Genomic DNA, 21062 nt, shown 5'->3' on the forward strand with positions numbered 1-21062 from the left:
TGATGACCTTCTGTCCTCCGATGTAGCTGCGGAAGTGTTCTACAGCCCAGACTGTGGACAGGAGTGCTTTCTCACAGTCTGAAAATTTGATTTCCACACCGCTAAGGGGTCGACTGGCGTAGGCCACAACACGCTTGTCGGTGTCGTACTTCTGTGCCAGGGCCGCACTGAGACAGTGGGAGGAGAAGCTCGCCTCGAGGTGGAACTCTTTGTCTTTGTCTGGGTAGGCCAGACAGGGTGCCGAACAGAGTTTTTCTTTCATCTGACGGAAAGATTGTTCTTGGGATTCTTCCCACTCGAAGGGCTTGTCTTTGCGCAGGAGTTCGGTGAGAGGTCTGGCTATCTCTGCGTAGTCTTCAATGAACTGGCGGGAGTAGTTACAGACCCCGAGGAAACTTCTGAGTTCTGTTAGGCGACTGGGGGCCTTGATGTCTTTGATGGCTTGTATCCGCCCTGCTTGGGGTTCGATGCCATCAGCGCCGACTATCAGGCCAACATATTTCACCTTGGTGCGACACCACTGGCCTTTGGTGAGAGCCAGCTTGGCTCCTGCATTGGACAGTTGCTTGAGGACATGTCGGATCTCAGTTATGTGTTCCTCAAAGGTTTGGCTCCTCATGAGGATGTCATCCACATAAATGAGATTTCCACGTGTTGCGGCGTCACTCATGGCTTTGTGGAGAAAGATGTTGAACTCGGATGGAGAGTTTGAATATCCGAAAGGACACCGGTTCCAGGTGTACTGGCTACCTCCGAAAGAGAAAGCTAGTTTATACTGGTCGGCTTGGTCTACCTTCATAGTCCAGAATCCATTTGCCACGTCTACGGTGGAGAAGAACGTGGCTCCTTTTACTTTGGCTAGCTCTTGATCAAGGTGAATCATGGGCCAGCGGGACAGGGGGACTTGTTTGTTCAGAGGACGGTAATCGATGGTGAGACGCCATTTTCCGGTTGGTTTTAGCACTGGCCAAATGGGTGAATTGTAAGTTGAATTACATTCCCTGATTATACGTTTCTCTAACAGGGTGTCGAGGATGTCTTGAATGGACTCGTAGGCTGCCAATGGGATTTTGTACTGACGTACGAAGGTCGGAGGTGCGTTTGGATCCGTGGGGATACGCACCATGTGGAGGTCAGTGACTCCACAATCGGTAGAGTCTTTGGAGAAAATTGACTGGAAGTCAAAGAACAGATCCCGGAGCACTTTCCTCTGTGCGTCTGTTGTCAGGGCATCTGCTTTCTCTAGTTGTTGTCTGATCTCAGCCTCGAACCCGGGATATAGTTCTGCAGCCTGTGCATCCCCTGGGCTGTCCTGCCCTGGTTGAGTTGCTAGAGCATACACCATCATGTCCCCTTCTGTCGTCAGGGAGGCTCCACAAATGGCTTCATCTTGCAGTGACTCATGACGCATAACCGTGATCATGTTGGTTGGGAATGTGTGAAGGACTTGATCCACGGCGTCGTCTTTGGCTAGAGAAGGGGGAAGTTCCCCAATGACCGGTATCGTCAGCTCGAAATCGTGGAATGAGCTGTCAATCAACATTCCTATCACTTGGTGTGCTTTTAATTGAACGGGGCAGTGCGTGAGGTTTTTCACAAGCACATACGTCGTTCGGTGGTTCACTTCCAGCAGTGGCGTGCCACAGACTGCCAGGTTGAGTTCCTGGAAGGAGGGCAGCGGTTGGAAGAAGGCCTGCGGACCCGGTAACCTTTGTCCCTTGAGGATTTCAAGTCGGATCGGGGCCCCGGCGGTTCGTGGAGGAATGACCATGTCAACCTCACTGGCGACCTGGCAGGCTTGGGGAATCGTTTGTCCAGAGAGCATCTGGACTAGGTCGTTGGACAGGCAGTAGCTCTCGGCGTTGACTTGTGACCACAAAACTTGGTTTATGGTGTCCACTTGTGTTCCAAGTCTGATGAGGAGATCTGCTCCTACCAAGAATGAGAAGGGAAGTTGGGCTACTACGCTCACGAAGTGCCAGATCTGTCGTTTTCCGATTCGCACGGAGATAGCGCACACTCCAGTCGCTTTGATAGGGGTCTGTGGTATCTCTGCTGAGAGAAGTCGGTGGCAGCGTCGCACAAAAAGAGGTGGGGGTTCCAGTCTGCACAGATCAGTGTACGTTTCCATACTGATTGCGGATTTCTCGGACCAGAGTGCTACTAGGGTTTTGGAGGTCAGGATGCCGTTTAGGAAAACGTCTTCTTTGATGCGGGGAACGTATAATGACGGGTTCTCATTGTTTAAGGAACATAGGAATGAATCATGGGTTCTGAAAGTGTTTCCTGAATCATGTGGTGGCCCGGGCCCACTTGCCGTGGTCCTGATGGGATTCGGGCTGGAGTCCGTTTCTGGAAGGGGCAGGTACATCGGGGAGATTCTGCTGGGTGTCTGGATGGCAGTGACTTGAATGGGAGGACTGGCGTTAGGCTCGAGAGGTTTTGGGTTATCGACTTGAGCCCAAATGCGTCCCTGATGACAGTCGATGAGCGGGGCCAATCGATCCAGCAGGTCCTGACCGATGAGCAGTGGTTCTGTGTCGATGGAACAGATGTAGATGGGATGTGCCAGACTCATCTCTTGGAAGGTGATATCGATCCAGGCACGTTTTGTGATGGGTGACTGGTCCTGAGTGTAGCTGGTGATATTAATGTTGCAGGTTTCAATTTGCAGGGGTTTTCCAAGGGATAACATGGTTGTTTCGACTTGGGAGAAAGTGTTAGCACACATCAGGCTGATTTCCGAGCCTGAATCAAGTAGGGCCAGGGAGCTGAAGCAGCCTCCTATTACCACTGAGGTATATATGCGCTGTGCGTTGCCTTTCCGGACAAGGTCGCCCAAGAAAGTTAAGAAGGGAGCAGTGTCTGTAGTGAAGATTTCAGGGTGTGGTCTAGTGGTGCTTGAGTTTCCCCAACCGACAAAGTACACTCTGGAGGTGGGGATGGCGGACACCTGTTCTAGTCACATTGATGGGGGACCACCGTCTGGATTCTTTGGGGGACCCGGCGGTGCAGTGGGGATCTTAGAGGCATCTTGTTTCCCTACTGCCTCTGACACCCATCGGCGTATCAGATCTTCCATTTGTGGATGCATCTGTTGATGCCTTTGTGGAGGGAGCTCCTGTTGATTCCAGCGTTCCTGTTGATTCATGGGTCCCTGTCTCCTCCCATGTTCTTGTTTCTTCCAATTATCCTGCGGATTCCATGGGTCCTGTTTCTTCCAATTATCCTGCGGATTCCATGGGTCCTGTTTCTTCCCATGTTCTTGTGACCTCCCTTGTTTGGGATATTTGTTGTCATACTTCTCGTGGCGTCCTCGCTCAGCCCAATCCCTGTCTCTCTGTTGAGAGGTTGTTAGGTGCTGTGACCTCTGGTTGCGGGGCTGGGTTGACCCCTCCCTTTCTTGGTTCCTTCTAGGATCCTGTTGGACGGGTCGACGTTCACGATCCTCTCTCCTGTGGTGTGTTTTGGCCAGAGGTATCTCGTTACCCTCCAGCGCCAGATCCATGTGGGGTTGAGCTTGGATCCCCAGAACCCTGACGTCCTGTTCTTGTCCTTTGTTTTGGCGTGTTCGCGTCTCCCAGGCTAGTTGAGAGTACCTTCTCATCTCTTGCATCGAGTGGTCACCAGCTCTGCAGTGCATGGTAACATCATATCGCACACTATCGTGGAGATTGTGCAGGAACAAGGATTTGAAAGCTGTGTCGTTTTCCAGCCCGGGGGCGTTACGCCCTTGGAAGTACGCCGTTCTCAGACGTCTGTAATATTCCCTCGGAGATTCATTCTTCCTCTGCAGGACAGCGAAGGCACCGAGGGTTGCGGAGGCCTGGTCGGTGAAGAGTGAGTACTCTTCGCGCAGGGCCTGACATAGGTCGAAATAATTGTCTCTGACCTTATGTGACAGAGTTTCCATGAAGGCGTGGACGTTTCTGGCTGTCGTCTTCCAGACTAGCTTCAGCTTTTCTCTGGATGAGGGGTTGGTTATGTCCAAGAGGCAGCGTTCTACCTCACGAAGATAATCGTCTACGTTGGACCCTCGGACGTCGGGATCGAACCGATCGATGTCTTTAGACAGGGACTCGATCTGTCGGGTGCGAATTCCCTGTACCACTGGTGCTTCATGGTGCTCAGAGTCATCCGAATCCGGTTCTTCCTGGTGCTGGTCATAGAAACCATCTTCTTGGCGTGCCTTCGGATTGGTGGACCAGTTCGGATGTGACCCAGAACCAGATCGTGCAGCCGCCTGCGTGGTAGGTGGAGGATGGTTGTTAGACGGGTTCCTCCCTGATTGTGAATATCCTTCAGCCATCCAGGGCGGCGTTCTTCCGTCGTCCTGATATGGAGCAGGTAAGTTTCGTACAGGGGGAGCCCTTTCTAAGGTGAGTTGATTTCCAACGTCAGCTGGACGGGCGTTCGGTGTTGCCTGATGGTCAAGAGTCACTGTGCTCCTAGGGGTTTCTGCTGGCTCCGTCCTCGCGTTGGCCGGGGTGGATCTCTGATCAACGTTATTGATAAGCCAGGGTGAATCAGTTTCGGCCACCTGACGTTGGCGTGGCCGTGCTTGCAGTTGCTCTTCTGGTGTCTCTACTTCACTGGCTTCTCCGGATAAGGTGTCAATTCTTGACCTTGTTTCCATTCCAGAGGGCCACAGACCGTTTCCTATATATCTTGCCTCTCTTTCCCTCTGACGTTTGACCTGCTCGCGCAGGTTTTCGCACTCCTGCAGTGTCTGGTCCCATTCTTCACGGGACCTATCAACTTCCTGTTGTAAAGAGGAATTCCTCCCTTGCAAATGGGACTTTTCATTAAGCTCTGCCTGATGTACTGCTTCCATGGCACTGATCTCGTCAGAGTGTTGTTTGGCTTTCATCTGGGATCGGCGGTCGTACAGGATGGCCAGTTGGCCCAGAAGTTTGGTTACTGAGCGTTGGGGGCCAAAAGGGTCTTCCATGTACGTGACTATTTCCTTTATCTTGTCATCGCAGGCACTGACATCGTAACCACTGAACTCACTCACCTCATCAACCGACAGCTTCACCAGATCTGCGACCAAATGTGGCATGTCGTCTGGCCTTGAAGAGGCCTGCGCCCCACTTTGGTCAGAGTTACTCATTGTCTAAGTATTATAAGACAATCAGTGGATTACTTAAGCTCGCTGGGATACCAGCGGGTAACAATCTTAAATTGCACTATACGATCAGAAACACGGGTGAGCTCTACCCTGTGTCTATCACGTAACTTTAGGCAGGATAGCTCGGCGGCTCAATCCTCTAGACCTAGTAAGCAACAATTAATCTCAAAATCAAAACTAACATGCAGAAAATCTCCAATCAAAGTTACTAACAACTGAAAATGCGGTCAGCAACCAACCACGGTTACGCAAAGCCCTAATATACCTGCTTGGCAAAGGTTTAAGGGAATCAAAAATAAAATTTTGAAAAGAAAAATAAATCTCTTGAATATTTTTTCTTAACAATCAATTATGATCAATTTTGAAATTTCGGAGAAAGAAGAAAAAATAAAAATTATTAATTTTGGAAGAAGAAAAAAAATTAATAAAATTTAAATTTAATAAAAAAAAATTAAGTTTATCGAAAAATAAATCTATCGAAAATTAAATTTATTGAAAAATTTAACTATTGAAAAATTAATTTATTGAAAAATTAATTTATTAAAAAAAAAATCAACTTATTGAAAAATCAATTTATCGAAAAACTAAATTTATTGAAAAAAATTAATTTATTGAAAAAAAAATCAATTTATCGAAAATTAAATTTATTAAAAAATTTAACTATTGAAAAATTAATTTATTGAAAAATTAATTTATTGAAAAATTAACTTATTGAAAAATCAATTTATTGAAAAATTAAATTTATTGAAAAATTAATTTATTGAAAAATCAATTTATCGAAAAAATTAAATTCATTGAAAGGTTAATTTATTGAAAAATCAATTTATCGAAAAATTAAACTTATTGAAAAGTTAATTTATTGAAAAATCTATTTATTGAAACAAATTACTCTATTGAAAATCAACTTATTGAAAAATCAATTTATTGAAAACTAAGTTGGATTATTGTACATAGATATTATGACACAGTTGGAATAAGATAGCCTCACACGGGCCACCATTTATGTTGTGCAATAGTAGGGGGACTCGACGTTGGCTAATTATCAATAATCATGGAATATGATTATTGAAACAATAAAGATTATTTATTAAACAAAATAATTAGATTATTAATTGAAGATGATCAGTAATCAAATAACAATAAAACCATTAATGAGTAAATAAGGAAGTTCAACAATTAAGAATTATTAAATCACTAATTTGAGAATGATAAAGTTTATTGATTAAGAATAATTAAATAATTAATGTAAACTTTAAGAATAATCAATCAATGAATAACAACTACTAATGAAAAACAAGTAATTATCAATTTAGAAAGTACAAGCTATCAATTAATAATGATAAGGTTATCAACCAAGAATAATGAAATAATTAGTCACAACAATAAAATCGTCAATTTAAGAATGCTACTATCTATATTAATACTCGAGAAGGGGCACCACCCTGGTTACAGGGACCAACGAATAAGTCTATAAGTATCAGTCTCATCTGATAAAGTTAAATTAATAATCTCAATAGTTAATATTAGGGATTATATAATAAACGATGAAGGGTTTGAGTTCAAGCACTGGCTATCGTTATCCAACTGTGTTCACATAAATATGCACCAATAATCACAAGATTCGAATACTTTAAGTATAAAAGGGGTTTATTAAAAAGATATAAAAGTCAAAGTTGTTCCAAATGATTCTTCATTTAACACAATCCGCTATATCCAATACAGTCGCAGCACATTTAGCACAATTGATCACACTGCCATCCTTCTGATAGGGCTGTGTGTGTGTTCATGTGTGTGTGTGTGTGAGTGGGGGGAAGTGTATGTGTGTGTGAGAGAGAGAGGGAAAAAGGGGGGTCGATGACTCACGAAGTTTAAGAGGGCCGGCTTAACCCTGGGGGTTTGACTACAAAATTGGTGATGTAATATACACCAGGACTACAACTCAAAATGGCGGAGTCGCCTAAGGAATTTAGAGTCCGAATGGAGGGCGGGCCTCGATGTGTATTGCAATCAATGGTCGAAGGACCACGTAACTTAGAGTCAAGATGGTCAAAGATGGCCGACTTAAACACACGTGGGACAAAGGTCGAGGGAGGACAAAGGGATTCTTTGTCTTAGCTTAGCTTTAGCGCCGAATGGCGTCGAGGTGCGTTCAGGCCCTCCTTGATATCAGAATGACTATATGTAATGCGACTATGTGTGGGTGCGTGGGCGAGGATGTGTATGTCGGCGGATGTGAGAGAATACAATAGAGAGAAAGAGAGAAACATATAGTAACACAGATCGGAGATGATCTTAAAAACGCCGTCAGAGGCGATCACACAGTGAGGCCGGCAATCCAGCTACGTAAGAGGTGTCTTTTAACAGATGCACGTCTTCTGTGAGATCGGCCTGACGGAAACACGAATCAAACAGGAAGCGCCGGATCGTCACCGCGCGCTTTTCACAATAAGATCGACACGGCGGTCTTTCTATAAAAGTACAATCATATACAAAAACACGCTAATTATTAAACTAGACTCTGCCCAGACATATGTCTCTTACTTCGTGTTGCTTCGCGGGGTTTCGTGCACGACCGGAGTAGCGCGAATCCCGGAAGGAGGAAGTGGATGATGTCCTGGCCTCGGGCCGCTGATCGCGGAGCCGCTGGGGGCGACGGCGAGATTGCGCTGGGCCGAATCGGAGAGGATTCTTCTCGTTCTCCTTGGCAAGGTCTTTGCCCGTCTCGGAGAGAATGCTTCTCGTTCTCCTTGGCAAGGTCTTTGCCCGTCTGCAGGAAGGAACAACCGTCGCCGGATTGTCCGTGGATGGCGGGGAGAGTGTCTCTGTTCTCGGCCAGCGAGTGAGGGAGAGCTTCTGCCGCGCGCTATTCAGATTAAAAGCTTTAAGTAAAAATAGGATAAAATAAGCTTACGATGTACTAAAAAAGGATAAGTTAAGCTTAAACTGGATTAGAAAAAGTAGCTTTAAACTAAAAGTGAAACTACGAAAAGATAAGTTTAAAATAAACTTATGAAAAATCAAACAGCTGTTAAGTTTGTTTCCTTTGTGTCCTGTGAATCACTGAGAACTAAACTGGAGATGCTAGCTCTAATGTGAGTGGAACTGGAAAGAAATATTTTCGGTGTGTTTGCCCTTAAATAGCACCTTAGAGGTAACTCCCGCCTTCTAGCAGGGTTAAGGGTCTTAGGCCAATAGGAGGGTCAGAGTTCAAAATCTGAGGCGCGGCTAGAGACACAGCAGGGGTCATTGACAGTTTCAACTGTAGCCTGCTCCCCCCCGTACTTTAGGCTGGAGTGGAATGTTCCACCAGTCCTCATTTTATGGTTCTCTGTGGCTGTAGGTCCCAACATTATTAAAGATTATACAAAAATCATAGCTACTTGTGATTTTATTCAATAACCTGAGTTTATTTTTCATCTGGAAATTTACTAAATGAAACCGTATAAATCAAACAAACCTGAGGAATATCCCACATTACTTATTAAAATCATACAAAGTTGTTCCTCTGTAACAGCTTGTGATGTTTTCCACCACTTATCAAATCAATGTCGTGGCCTGGCACTGAGAAAAGATGAATGATTGATGGCCTGAATGTTGAGTGGCTCTCATTGTTTGTTATTTCAATTAAACTGAGACAGGCAGCAAACAAATCAATAGCTCTGATTAGAGAACCGGGGATTAAAGTCTGGTTTTGAATGAAATATAATTCTGTAACTTTTTTAAGGGCGTCCAGTCGATATCGGAGCGGAGCGATGTCGTCCAAACGGAGGGAAGAGCCGCAATTTATTATTTCTATCCGCGTTAAAGCTGTGATAGATGGGGTCGCTGTCAAAACCTGCACACAAATTGACAGATTAAATTGAGGGAAGGATCGGTGGATTAGGCCAAAGAGACGATTCTGTAAGGATCAGGTCACGGGTTTGATTCCCTAAAGGAACTAATGAGCACAAAAAACTGCCTCGAGAGCGCTCGCTGAGTGATGGTGAATCCGAACAGAAATCAACCACCGGAAAAGACTGTCAAATTAGAGAGAAGGAACTCGGAGGCAGACGATTAAAGACACGGGAAGTTTGGCTCTTTTTTTTTTAACTGTGAAATGTGTCACTAATCCTGATCTGAGTCCAGATCTTCTTGAAATACTTTTCCAAGGTTCACATTATTTTGACGAGCTTTTCTCCTTCACTGAACATAGTAGGATCTGGTTTCAAGAAGCCGCTTCAGAATTATTCTGTGTCATCAGAGAGTCGTCCTCAAACTCGTTCAGCTGTTTGTGTGCAGAGTAAAGTTTGTGTTCATCCTACCTGGTTTATCTGCACTTTTAAGAGTCCATGTTTTTTTAATTTGTGTTCACGTGTTTGGTTTATCTATAAGTTTCAATGATTTATGTTTTCATACATTGCATGTCAGCTTAATCTCTGAGGTCTGTTGAGCAACCGACACATTCTTTTATTACATTACATGTCATTTAGCTGACACTTTTGTCCAAAGCAACTTAGAATTTTTAGTACACTCAACATTTATGAGGGGCCATTTAGGGGTTCAGTATCTTGCCAAGGGCACTTTGGCATGCAGATGGGGAAGAGTGGGGATTGAACCAGCAACCTTCATGTTGGAGAACACCCACTCTACCCCCTTGGCCACACTGCCCTTAGACCGGAATTCACTACTTTTCAAAATAAAAGCTCTGTAATTCAAGTGATTCTGGGAGTATTGTTGCCCCGATATAGATCTGTACGCTCTCAGGCCAATATGGTGAAATTAAAATAATCACATTTTCACTCAACAGTTTAACTTGGCAATTTAATATTGTACTTCTATATAAACGCAGTAATATGGTAATATTTTTGCTTTACCATACTTTTTTCCATTTACACCTTCATGACTTTTTTCACTTATTACTCTACTTACAACTTCCCTTTTAGACTGTGACATTTTTAAAATCTACTACATATTTTTTTTTTACTCCTTTTTAATCACACTAGTATATAAATAAGCAATGTTGATGGATCTTGGCCATAAAATGTATAAGACTTTGCTACGTACTCGATTTAAAATCATGTTGACCATCTGCACGCTGGATGGAATAAATGTTTGTGAGAGAAATGTGTCAGAATCCTCCAGAGAATCAGTCGGAGGAGTCAGAAAAATGACTTTATGAGCAAAACAGAAACAGAAGAAATGATTTATTCTACTTAACCCAGAGATAAACCGGTTGTGTTACTTTAAGCTGATAAAACACACACTTGTCAGCAGCACTTACACAAATCTACCAAAACACCTCTGACATAAAATGTGAAAGTGTTGGTCATGCAGATGCTCCTGCTGCATGAGGCCATCTGGCTCCCTGAGGCGTTTGTGCAGCAGACCTGCTAAACGGTTTTTCCAGGGCAGGTCTCGGCTCGTTGGCCGGTTGCCACTCGTCCCTCACATCACGTCGGTGGCCACAGGCCCAGAGAGGGTCAACAGACCCCCAGGCGGTGTGTGTCTGTCGCCCAGGCAGGAGGTGATATCCTGGGCTTTCACTTCTCTGTCCTCAGACGCCCGGTCCTGGATGTAAACACAGCTCCAAAGAATCCTGGTGAGAAAAATATACCATCCACAGCAATGTGCACGTGGAAGTCAGATGAGAAAACGATCCTACCCAGCCGATATATAATCAGAGAGCTGGGACAGTTTACTTCCAGGTGTGCAAAGTCATGCATAATGTATAGTATACAATGAATCCTGGGATGGGTTTGTCCAGGAAGGATCCAGAGGTCATTACTCAGAATGGTTGAATTATTTTGTAGAATCCAAGCTGACAGCGGGCGAGAGGCGGGCTGAGCCTGGACAGGTCATTATCGTGTCGTAGGGCTAACACAGCTTTTGCTCAGGAGGCAAAACGAGTCGACCACTTGACCTGAGCTTTGAGTGGTGGTCAAGACGAGAGAAGATCTATTTGAAAACACATATATACGGTTAGTCCTCGATCTGAGAGGGAGAAACTGGAGAAAACAGACATGGAACAAACCTCAGGGAAACCTTCTTGTTGTGAGACCACTGCACCCCCACTCCTCCCACAGCTGAATCCCATCACCAAATCAAGTAACCAATCATTGACTCCCGGTGCTTTTCACACTCTTGATCATCGTCCCATTCGTCCAATCACATAAACCAAACCACACCTTCCAGCGACGATCATTAAGTGCTCACGATCTTTCTTTCAAAGTGAGTCCATTTATTAATGTAGAAAACAAACAGGAACCACCACCCCCCCCCCCCCCCCCCCCCCCTGCTGTCAGTAGAGCAGAACTCACATATTACTGTGATTATTAATGACTCCTGAAGAGCTGGTACCAGTCAGCACTTTACACGTGCAATCGACTGAGAGCTTTTATCCACTCATTCATGTTTAGACTGATAGAAGACCTCTATAATAACTGTTGAGCTTACGTTTAGACACTCACAAGTCAAAGTGTCGTCTTTAAATCAAAGATGGATCTTATTCCACCATCACTAACGTCACTGACGAGCTTCCTGAAGCGATTGTGGGTAAAAACAACCTGAGCCCGAGTGTGTGTTGTCATGAAGTGATGTGAGCTGAAATTCTTGGCAAACTTCTCGAGAACTGCACTTCTGTAATCTGTCGGTTGTACACAACAGCTGTTCCGCAATCCACCCACCCACACACACACGCAACCACACACAGAAATAAGCACCCACACAGACCCACACACAGCTGTAATGAGGTCTCTCCTCTGACAGTGACCGTGGCCTCTGTCCTGCGCTGGACCGGAATAACACGTACTTTAAGGAATCGATCAAAGCAAAGTGGCAGGAGCAGGAATTACTATGTTAAGACCCTGATAAAATCAATTCATATGTAAGAGCAGTCTGAGCTGTTCAATCTTCTTCTCATTGTTCTTTAAGTATTGTTTTTTTTATAGCTGATTATTTTTTATGCTGCTTTCAGACAAGCACTCAACTGATTTCCTGAAACTATCCCTGAGGGGCTGGATGAGAAAACAGACGTCCGTGTCACTCTCCAGAGTTTTCACCCGACAGCCTTCTGATGTGAGAGTAGAGCAGGACGATGTCGAGAAACTCAAGGAAAACAAACATCTCAGGATGATGAAGAGGAGCCGTACACGTTGGCTGAGGAAGACAAAGTTCTTCTTCCATTGGCCTTTTCTTCTAAAGCAGTGTGAGTGGTGTTGTTCTGGGCTACTGGGCTTGATGAGCAGCACCATCTCGACTGGGAGGCTGCAGCACGATAAATGTATGACTGTGGGCCTCAGAACCCGACTGGGCACTCAGCTGCGGCTCATTGTTAACAATTGGCTGGGGGGGGGGCCACAGACCAATGAGTCTGTGGGACTGTGGGACACATGAGTCGTAGTGGACCAGGATTGTGCAAAAGCCACTTGGCAGATTCACATGAGACTCGGTGGAGGGAGGCAGTTTGAGTCGGAGAGGAAACCACTCAAATGTGGTGTGAATCCAGATGAGGGGGCGGATCCAGATGTTTTATTTTTTTCACATAATGCACAATTAAAGCACCTTCAGAGTTTAAATGATTCCTTCCAGAGCAAACAGAACTTATAACCACAATAACAATGCAGAAAATATAGAGACTAACACAATACATAATATTCAAACCCAGCTGAATATCAGCCTGAACATGTTTCACTTCATCTCACACCAATGTAGAACTGAGTGTTTTTTTCTTCCAAACACTTTGATCTCATTCCCGTCCGGTGGATTTGCACTGAGCAGCAAAAATTCCTCCGTGATGTAACAGTTACTTGATGTTATTTAAGATTTTTTAATACCCACAGTAAAAAAAGCCCCAGGATTTAATTTCTGATGATAAATCCACACAGTCCAGATAATAATTGAACTAATGAGACTCTGGATTTACGGCTGTTCTCACTGATTACAGACTTCCGGCTCTAACTCCTTGAGGAGGAGAGAAAGAAATCAAATCCTGATGACACGCAGCAGGAGCTCTGCGGCATCTCCAACCACAAAGTTCATCTAAAAGAAATCAGCTGCATTATTAACTGTGTTGTGCTACTGTGGATTAATTTAAAATATTTGCTTTGGCTAATTAGTATCTGCAGCGATGCAGATTATAGCTCAGCATCTCTGTGACACATTATATATAAAAAGGAATGAGTAAAATAATTAATTCCACAACGTTTTTATAGGGTTTCACGCAGTTTTGAGGACACGAGCAAGAAAATGAATGAAGAGAGAGAAAGAAGAAAGATTTGACACGGGCTTGTAGGCTGTTGGAAATAAGGAGGGATGGTGGAGAAAACATGGAGATAATGATAATTACCATCAAAGCATTTATACCGGAGGGAAATAGAACTTAAAGGGATTTTGTGTCTATACACTTCTACACGTGGATGAGCCGTAGATCGAATAAAAAGATAGAAAACACATCTCCACTCGTTCCCGGTGTATAAAAACGGAGCTCGACCAAAGTGTTGGACCAATCAAATTACATCGCATACACATGAATCACTGAATTTGTTCAATTAACACATTTGTTTGTAAGTGAACCAGCATCTTAACTTGCAGTCATTTAGAGAAACGTTTTGAGTTGCTGGCCTCCTGGAGGCTGAAAATAAAATCCTGGTTCAAAAAACACGTGACATCTTGGAGAGAGAGAGAGAGAGAGAGAGAGAGAGAGAGAGAGAGAGAGAGAGAAAACAGAGAGTCAAGGATTCAGAGATGGATGCAGAGTCACATCTTGGCCGGTGAGTCGAGCTCCTCTTGGTCCACTCGGGTTTCTGGATGATCCCTGAAGAGCTGGACGACGAGTGGAGTGTGTGTGTGTGTGTGTGTGTGTGTGTGTGTGTGTGTGTGTGTGTGTGTGTGTGTGTGTGTGCAGTTGGCAGACACGTCACAGCTGAATCAGGGAGAAACGAGGCCAAAAGCTGGACCTGCCTTCACCTAATGAAGCTGCTCCATAAATACGAGAGACAATTTCCTTTCTCTCTCTCTCTCTCTCTCTCTCTCTCTCTCTCTTTTGACACGATGGTCTCACATGAGCAAAGGAATGAAGTTATGAATATTGAAACTGCACTGGCTGTAGGAGCCGCACAACCGAAGAGCAGTAATTCTAGTTAAGGAGTCGATGTAAAGTAAATGTCTCACGGTGGTGACATCTGTGAAGAAGATGAGCTGGTGAACAGCAGGGAAAAACAGAAAGCTCCCAGATCAGTGCTGCCATCACAGTTTGATCCAGCAGAGTAGGATCAGGCCCACAACAAAGAGAAACTCTCAGTTCCCAACAGAGTTAAAGAGTAAGACACAGATTCCTGATCCCAGCTCGTGTTTTACTGTACGACCAGATTTCAGCTGCGGCACACACACGACCAGCAGAGCAGCACCATGAGGTCCACTACGCCAGCGTCTGCTTCACCCAGAACCGAGCAGATGACCTCTACTCCAACATAGGTCGAGTTCAACCCCAGAGAGAAACTGAGGAAGACGAGGAGGAGGCTGAATACAGCGCTGTTCGATTTGTCAGAGCAACAGGGTGAGCAGCTCCACACGGGAACATTTTCATCTCTACACTTATGACGTGAAGAAGAGGGGGATGATTGTGGATGTCTTCGGTTAACAAGGAATGTTCATGGCGTGTTCTACTCCTGATATACAGCAGCATTGTGCGTGCAGGTTGGTTTTCTCCGCTGCCAAAAGGTGGACACAGGGAAGCAGGTACACAGCATGGGAACAGCCACTGAAGTTATTCCTTACACTCTGTAAAATGAAGACATCAAAGTTTGTACAAACCACAAGTTACTTAATTGTTATAAGATTAATCTTTCACCATCGGGCTCAGCATGCAGTTCAGTGGAAAGAGGAAGGAAGGTGGATGTGTTTAACAGTTTAAATTTATCTTTCTCTTACAGAATCTGTCTTTATTCTCAGACTCTTCTGTGTTGTAGGTAGACGTGTCTGTGATGTTACTGAGTTTCATCTTGTGCACATTATTTATCTGTGGACGTTTTTCTTGTTTGAAGTCACAGACGAGAGCAGCAGCTACTATGAGTGTAACTGCAGCAGCCAGTGGATTTGTTGTCCTTCTTCTCACTGTGACAGGTACTGTACCTCTACATTCATGTTGTCACTCTATTTTACAATCAGACTTCTGATTCACCTGAAGTGAGTTTGAGAAAGAAAGTAAAAATATAAATGAGCCATTCATTCATTTTCAGATCACCACCTGTAAAGTGATGCAGAAAGAAAATATATGAAGGAATTATCATCAGTATTATTTTGTATCTTTGTTTAGAAGTTTCTATCGTCAAGAGCTCATACTATTACAGAGGCTGAAACATGTTTTTATTATTATTATTATTATTATTATTATTATTATTATTATTATTGTTATAATCATGACTGACATCCTCTCCTCTCGATCCAGGACTTGTCATCAGTGTGTGGAGTCATTAGTTGAAATGCTATGGAATGCTGCTCATGGAAATGTGTTTCTTTTCTACAGAAAGTAAAAAGTAAACTAAGTGTTCTCTGGTGTGGTTATGAATCTGATTCTCTGTGTTACAGTGGTACAGTGTGAGAATGGCTAGGATGTGAGTTACACTTCTACTGAGATCTGTGCCGTCAGAGGATCAACAGTGGACATTAACTGTACCTACACATACCCATCCACAGTTAATAACCATGATATACTACAGTTCAGGAAACTTTCTGGTTCATTAAAGAGAGTAATGGGATTCACGTTGATCTAAGGACTGATCCGGAGTATTCAGGTCGTGTGGAGAATCTCTGTGGAAACAACACGTGCACTCTGAGAATCTCTAACCTGAGAGAGAGCGACTCAGCTGTGTACAAGTTCAGGTTCACAACAAACCAACCTACTGGGAGTTTAACTGGTTCAGCTGGAGTCACTCTGTCTGTCACAGGTAACATTTACATCTGAACATTCATTCATTTATTTCCTACATCTTGTTTGGTTCACTTGAGTGTGTCTGTGCACTTTTATATGCATGTGTGTGTTGTCAGTTTGGACTAAAATGAATTCCTTATTCTCACACACAGATTTGCATGTGCAGGTGAGCAGATCAGGGATGCAGGCCTCTAATTACTGGGCAGAGTTCAGGTGTCAGAGCAGTTGTCGTCTTCCTGATCATCTGAACTACGTCTGGTACAAGAATCAACAGAAGAGGAATGAAGGAGAATCTTATTCAGGTTTTTTTCTTCGTACAGACAGAGTTTCCTGTGCTGTTAAAGGACTCGAGGATTTCCGCTCTCCGTCAATGTGTGAGTTTAATCTACAGTATTTCACTAACAGCACCATCTGCTGGAGTATTTGAGATAATGCATTGTACCATAACTTCATGTGTCTTTAAATACTTTTTTCTGCATGGACACATTGAACTCTAGGGATACTACTGTCAGTACTGACAAACTAGTGTAGTACTAGTACTAGTATTCTGCTTGTGTAAATATAGATTGAAGACATAACTGCTCCCTAGAAGTGAAGCCAAAGCATTGTGATCGCCCCCTGGTGGCTGCAGCATAGAACATATATCCTGTCTCCTCCATGTTAGTGGGAAGGACATGGACCAATCTAAAAAGTCAAATAACTTTTTCTCAAAGATTTTGGTGTCATTTTAGGTTCTTATCACACTCTATTGTTCATGTTTCTCATAAATCTGGTTTTAATTAGTTATTTTATGATATGAAAATTAGAGTAAACTTCATGATTGATAACTGAGGCTGACTCAGGATTGGTCAAGCTCATGTATGGGCGGGACCTTGATACTGTGGCTCCATCTCCGGATAACTACTGTGCAGACTGTGGTTCCAAATGTGAAAGATGGCAGCGTTGGTATCCAGAATGTTTTGGCTTCATTTCTGGAGAGTGGGAGGAAGCGGAGACGTGTCGTCCATCTTTGGTCGACTCTGCATAAAAGACACGGATCATTTCCTCCATATTGTCCAGTTTGCTCCATTATAAGAGCAACTTATACAAGGTCCCTCATGTTCCTCACCTCCAACAGTGTGTTTCTCCCTCACTCTGAAGTCTAAAGGGAACTTCTCTGTGTTTTATGTGAACTGAAAGTTTCCTCATCTTGGCATCGTCATCATCTTAAAATGAAAACCTGCCGACTGGTGATTCACCAGAGAAAATAGTTAGTTTTATAAATGTATAAGTTTATCTTCTGATTCTCTGATGTTCTCTGTGTTACAGTGGTGAGTCAGAGGGGCTGGGATGTGAGTTGCACTTCTACTGAGATCTGTGCCTTCAGAGGATCAACAGTGGACATTACCTATACCTACACATACCCATCCAGGTGGAATTACCTTGAAACTACAGTTCAGGAAACTTTCTGGTTCATTAAAGAGAGTAATGGGATTCACGTTGATCTAAAGACTGATCCGGAGTATTCAGGTCGTGTGGAGAATCTCTGTGGAAACAACAAGTGCACTCTGAGAATCTCTAACCTGAGAGAGAGCGACTCAGCTGTGTACAAGTTCAGGTTCACAACAAACCAACCTACTGGGAGTTTAACTGGTTCAGCTGGAGTCACTCTGTCTGTCACAGGTAACATTTACATGAGAGTCAGTTTGAAATGTTAGTGTGTATGTTGAAATAAAATCACGTGTTTGTTCACAGACCCTCAGCTCCAGGTACATGTGAGGAGATCAACAGCCAATCCATCTTCTACCTGGACAGAGCTGACCTGTCACAGCAGGTGTCAGCTCCCTGATCATCTTTCCTACGTTTGGTACAATAACAATAAACCTGTTGGACGAAAAAAATACTTTCACCTCCGACACTTTAATGCTGAAGACAGCTATCACTGTGCTATAGAAGGACAGGAGCGTTTCCCTTCTCCTACAGTGTGTGAGTTTACTCCTCCTCATGAAGCTACAATAATGTGGATGAACAATACTGACTGACCAACAGCATCACCTGGCAAACTGAGTCATCAGTCTAACCACACTGCTAATGTCTCCAGTCTGTTGTCCAGGGAAGTCAGTGATAATCATGAATATCATCAGGCTGACTCTGGTGGTCGTGCTGGTTCCAGTGCTGGTCTGGACTCTGTGGACGAGGTAAAACAATATAAATCCATCAGTTCACCCTCTGCTCTTTTACTGTCTTCTTCACATGTCTTCAAACACTAATTTCAGTGTTATGAAGTTCATTTTGTCAAATGTTGTGTTTGTTGTTGTTTTCGATCCAGGATGAAGAAAACTCTGAGCTTGAAATCAGAAGTGAATGAAGCTGTGGAGGTGATAGAGGTGAGAGACAGTGAGGCCAAAATAATGACTCCATATCACTGTTTTCATCTCACCATGTTAGAGAAAGAGATAAAACATTTCTTGGATCAGCTACTTTGTCTGAATCTGCCCCAAAATGTAAAAGGTTCTTTCCATTGACCGTATATTAAAATGGACGTAGACTCTGGGTCTAGAAAGTTAAGTGAATGACCCATTTAGAGTCAAATAGACCATAAAGCACTGCAGGCATTGGGGCATGGATACTGTGTGATTGACAGCTAGTACTGGTTGCAGGTCACAGGTTTAGGTGGGCGGGCAAGGTCCTTGGTCCCTGAGTCAGGCTCCACCCCCTTTCCTCCAAATATGGTTACTTCTGGTTTCAAAAAACCAAGATGACAACGGACAACATGTCAAAAATGTAGACTTCAAAATGGCAGCTCACAAACCAATGGGGGATCTTATATTGCGTTGACACTTCTTTCTTGGCCCGTGTCCCATCCTTCCACCAAGTTTTGTTGAACTCAGTTTATCAGTTTTTGTGTAATCCTGCTGATGAACAAACGAATGGACAGGGGGCGCAACTACGTTCAAACTGTTTTGAATGAACTGTGATTATTTGCATGTTTCATGAATAAAGTCCAGTGAGGATTAATATTTTCTCATCTCTCCCCCATCAGTCACACAACTGTCCTGAGTATGAGAACGTTGCTGCTGCAGCACAGACAGAAGACACAGTGGAGCAGGAAGACCTGGTGTGAAGCATCAGGTCAGAGCCACTGGGACAAACAGAACCAAGATGGACGACTTCAGAGTACATCCGTACAAGCGAGTCTTACAGAAACCATAATGTGTAGTTATTAAATACAGGAAATCTGTACAAGCAACAAAATATCTGAGTGCAAGCGCAGAGTTTGAGCACAAGCAGAACAAATCTTAGCACCAGCAGGAGCTGTGTGAGTGCAAGCGCAGAGTGTTGAGTAAAAACACCACGAAATCTGAACGTGCAAGTCCAGCTCTCAAACTAAAAGACCATGCTTTTAAATAAAGAGGAAAACACCTGTACATTTCCTTTCTACTCATGGTTTCCTGTTTTCTTCTATCCTCAGGTGCACTGTGATTGGTTGAAAGTATTTCGGAGGGAACAGGAAGTATCTCTCTTTCCATCCCCTGTTTCAGCAGCAGCAGTTTGTACAGCATGACCTTTAGAGCAAGAGCATTGTTGTGTTGTTTCTTTTCTTTTTCTTTTCTGATGGGTCCAGTCGTCCAGTTTTCGCAGCTTTATTTCTGTCAGCTTTAGTTCTGATGTTGGTTTAGGTTGAAAGAAGATTCTCAGATCGTACGACCCTTTGTGGGTTGGTGTGTTGGGTTTTCCTTCTTTTGTCCATTTTGCTGGCCTGTTGTTGAAGTTGTTCTCTTTTCTGCAATAAATAGATTATTTTGCTGTTACCCTCTGAACTATGTTGGACGTCTTGGTTATGAGCCCTTGAGGCTGTGGTAATACAACAGACTCATCTAGTGTCTTATACATGATATTAATGTGGTTATTACATGGATAATGAATTATTAGGTATCGTGATTTTATGATTCTATATTAAATAAATATGTTGGTCTTTTGTTTTCAGCAGAATAACACCAGAAAACTAAAAACAGATTTTTCCTGAAACTCATTAAATTTGGGCAGGAATCCTGATAAAGGGGTGGAGCCAGGAGCCTGTCTGTATCACTTTCTTTATAATTGTGAGACTGATGAAACAGTCAGGATATTCTTATTCTTTTTATTCTTGTTTATTTAATTTGTTGTTCGCTCACAACTTCCTCTTTTCCAACTTTGTGATGTACAGTTTCGCAACAAGCAGATTTTCTTTCAGGGATCATCAAAGTTATTTTTAATTCTGTTCATATATTTGTATGTAAAAAGTGAAGCTTATTTGTTCTAATTTGCTATTGTTTTGAAATTCTTACTATATTTTAATCTCACTTCCAGTATTTGTTCTGTCTTTCGTTCGTCCTTTTCATAATAAAGCCAGTCAGACGCCTAACAAGACTTCCAACACACACATATTTATTGTCTTCTTCCCGTGAGTTGAGCTGCTTGCGGGTCCCACTGCAGAGACGAGGTGGATGAATGCTTGTGTGACCCTTGGTTACACTAGAATGAGTGTAAATGTGGAGCAGGATGAGAGATACTAGGTAAACAGGAGCCCTGGACATGAATATCAGTAACAAGAATTAACACCGGGATTACCTTGAATGAACTTGTATTAGAACACATAACCTGCAGTTCAAGTTGGTTTGACAGTTACAATACAGTATTGATTTACCCAAAATAATAAACAAGAAAAAAAAGATCCAAGTCTGTGAGCTGTTATGAATTCAATATTTTAGCTGTAGTGTGGGTCTGACTGTACTATTTGCAATAAAGGCAGGGGGGGGGGGGGGCTTGAGTAGGTTGGGCCAGATATAAGGCCTTTATACAAATTATTTATAAATAACCCTTGCTGCATAGTGTTAATAATGAATGTTACAATTGTTCTGAATTCTAACTTTTGGTATGATATCGTTGTTTTGGTTTCGAGGATCCTAATGTTCACATCAACACGACATTGTTTGGATATAGCAGGAACATCATATTCCTTTCTCCAATGGCCCACATGGCATCAGCTGTGTCAAGGCCTTTCAT

General features: G+C 43.3%; 2 protein-coding genes across 4 annotated transcripts in view; both read left to right on the plus strand.

Moving 5' to 3' along the window:
* The first annotated feature begins 14970 nt into the window (after nucleotides 1–14970).
* LOC128436856 (uncharacterized) overlaps nucleotides 14971–21062 on the plus strand; it is a 31385-nt gene continuing 25293 nt past the window's right edge. Inside the window, exon 1 of the mRNA XM_053418754.1 lies at nucleotides 14971–15075. The gene's annotated coding sequence lies outside the window, so the exon portion shown is untranslated. The remainder of the gene's footprint in view (nucleotides 15076–21062) is intronic.
* Nucleotides 14990–21062, plus strand: part of LOC128436855 (sialoadhesin) — a 129848-nt gene continuing 123775 nt past the window's right edge. For 2 of the 3 annotated variants that reach the window (XM_053418750.1, XM_053418751.1), the window contains exon 1: nucleotides 16067–16411. In XM_053418750.1, the coding sequence (XP_053274725.1) occupies nucleotides 16138–16411 (274 nt within the window). In that variant the 5' untranslated portion in view covers nucleotides 16067–16137. The other variant, XM_053418753.1, reaches the window with a different exon arrangement.

This window comes from Pleuronectes platessa, chromosome 3 (assembly GCF_947347685.1).
Source record: "Pleuronectes platessa chromosome 3, fPlePla1.1, whole genome shotgun sequence".
In the NCBI taxonomy this organism is placed as follows: domain Eukaryota; kingdom Metazoa; phylum Chordata; class Actinopteri; order Pleuronectiformes; family Pleuronectidae; genus Pleuronectes; species Pleuronectes platessa.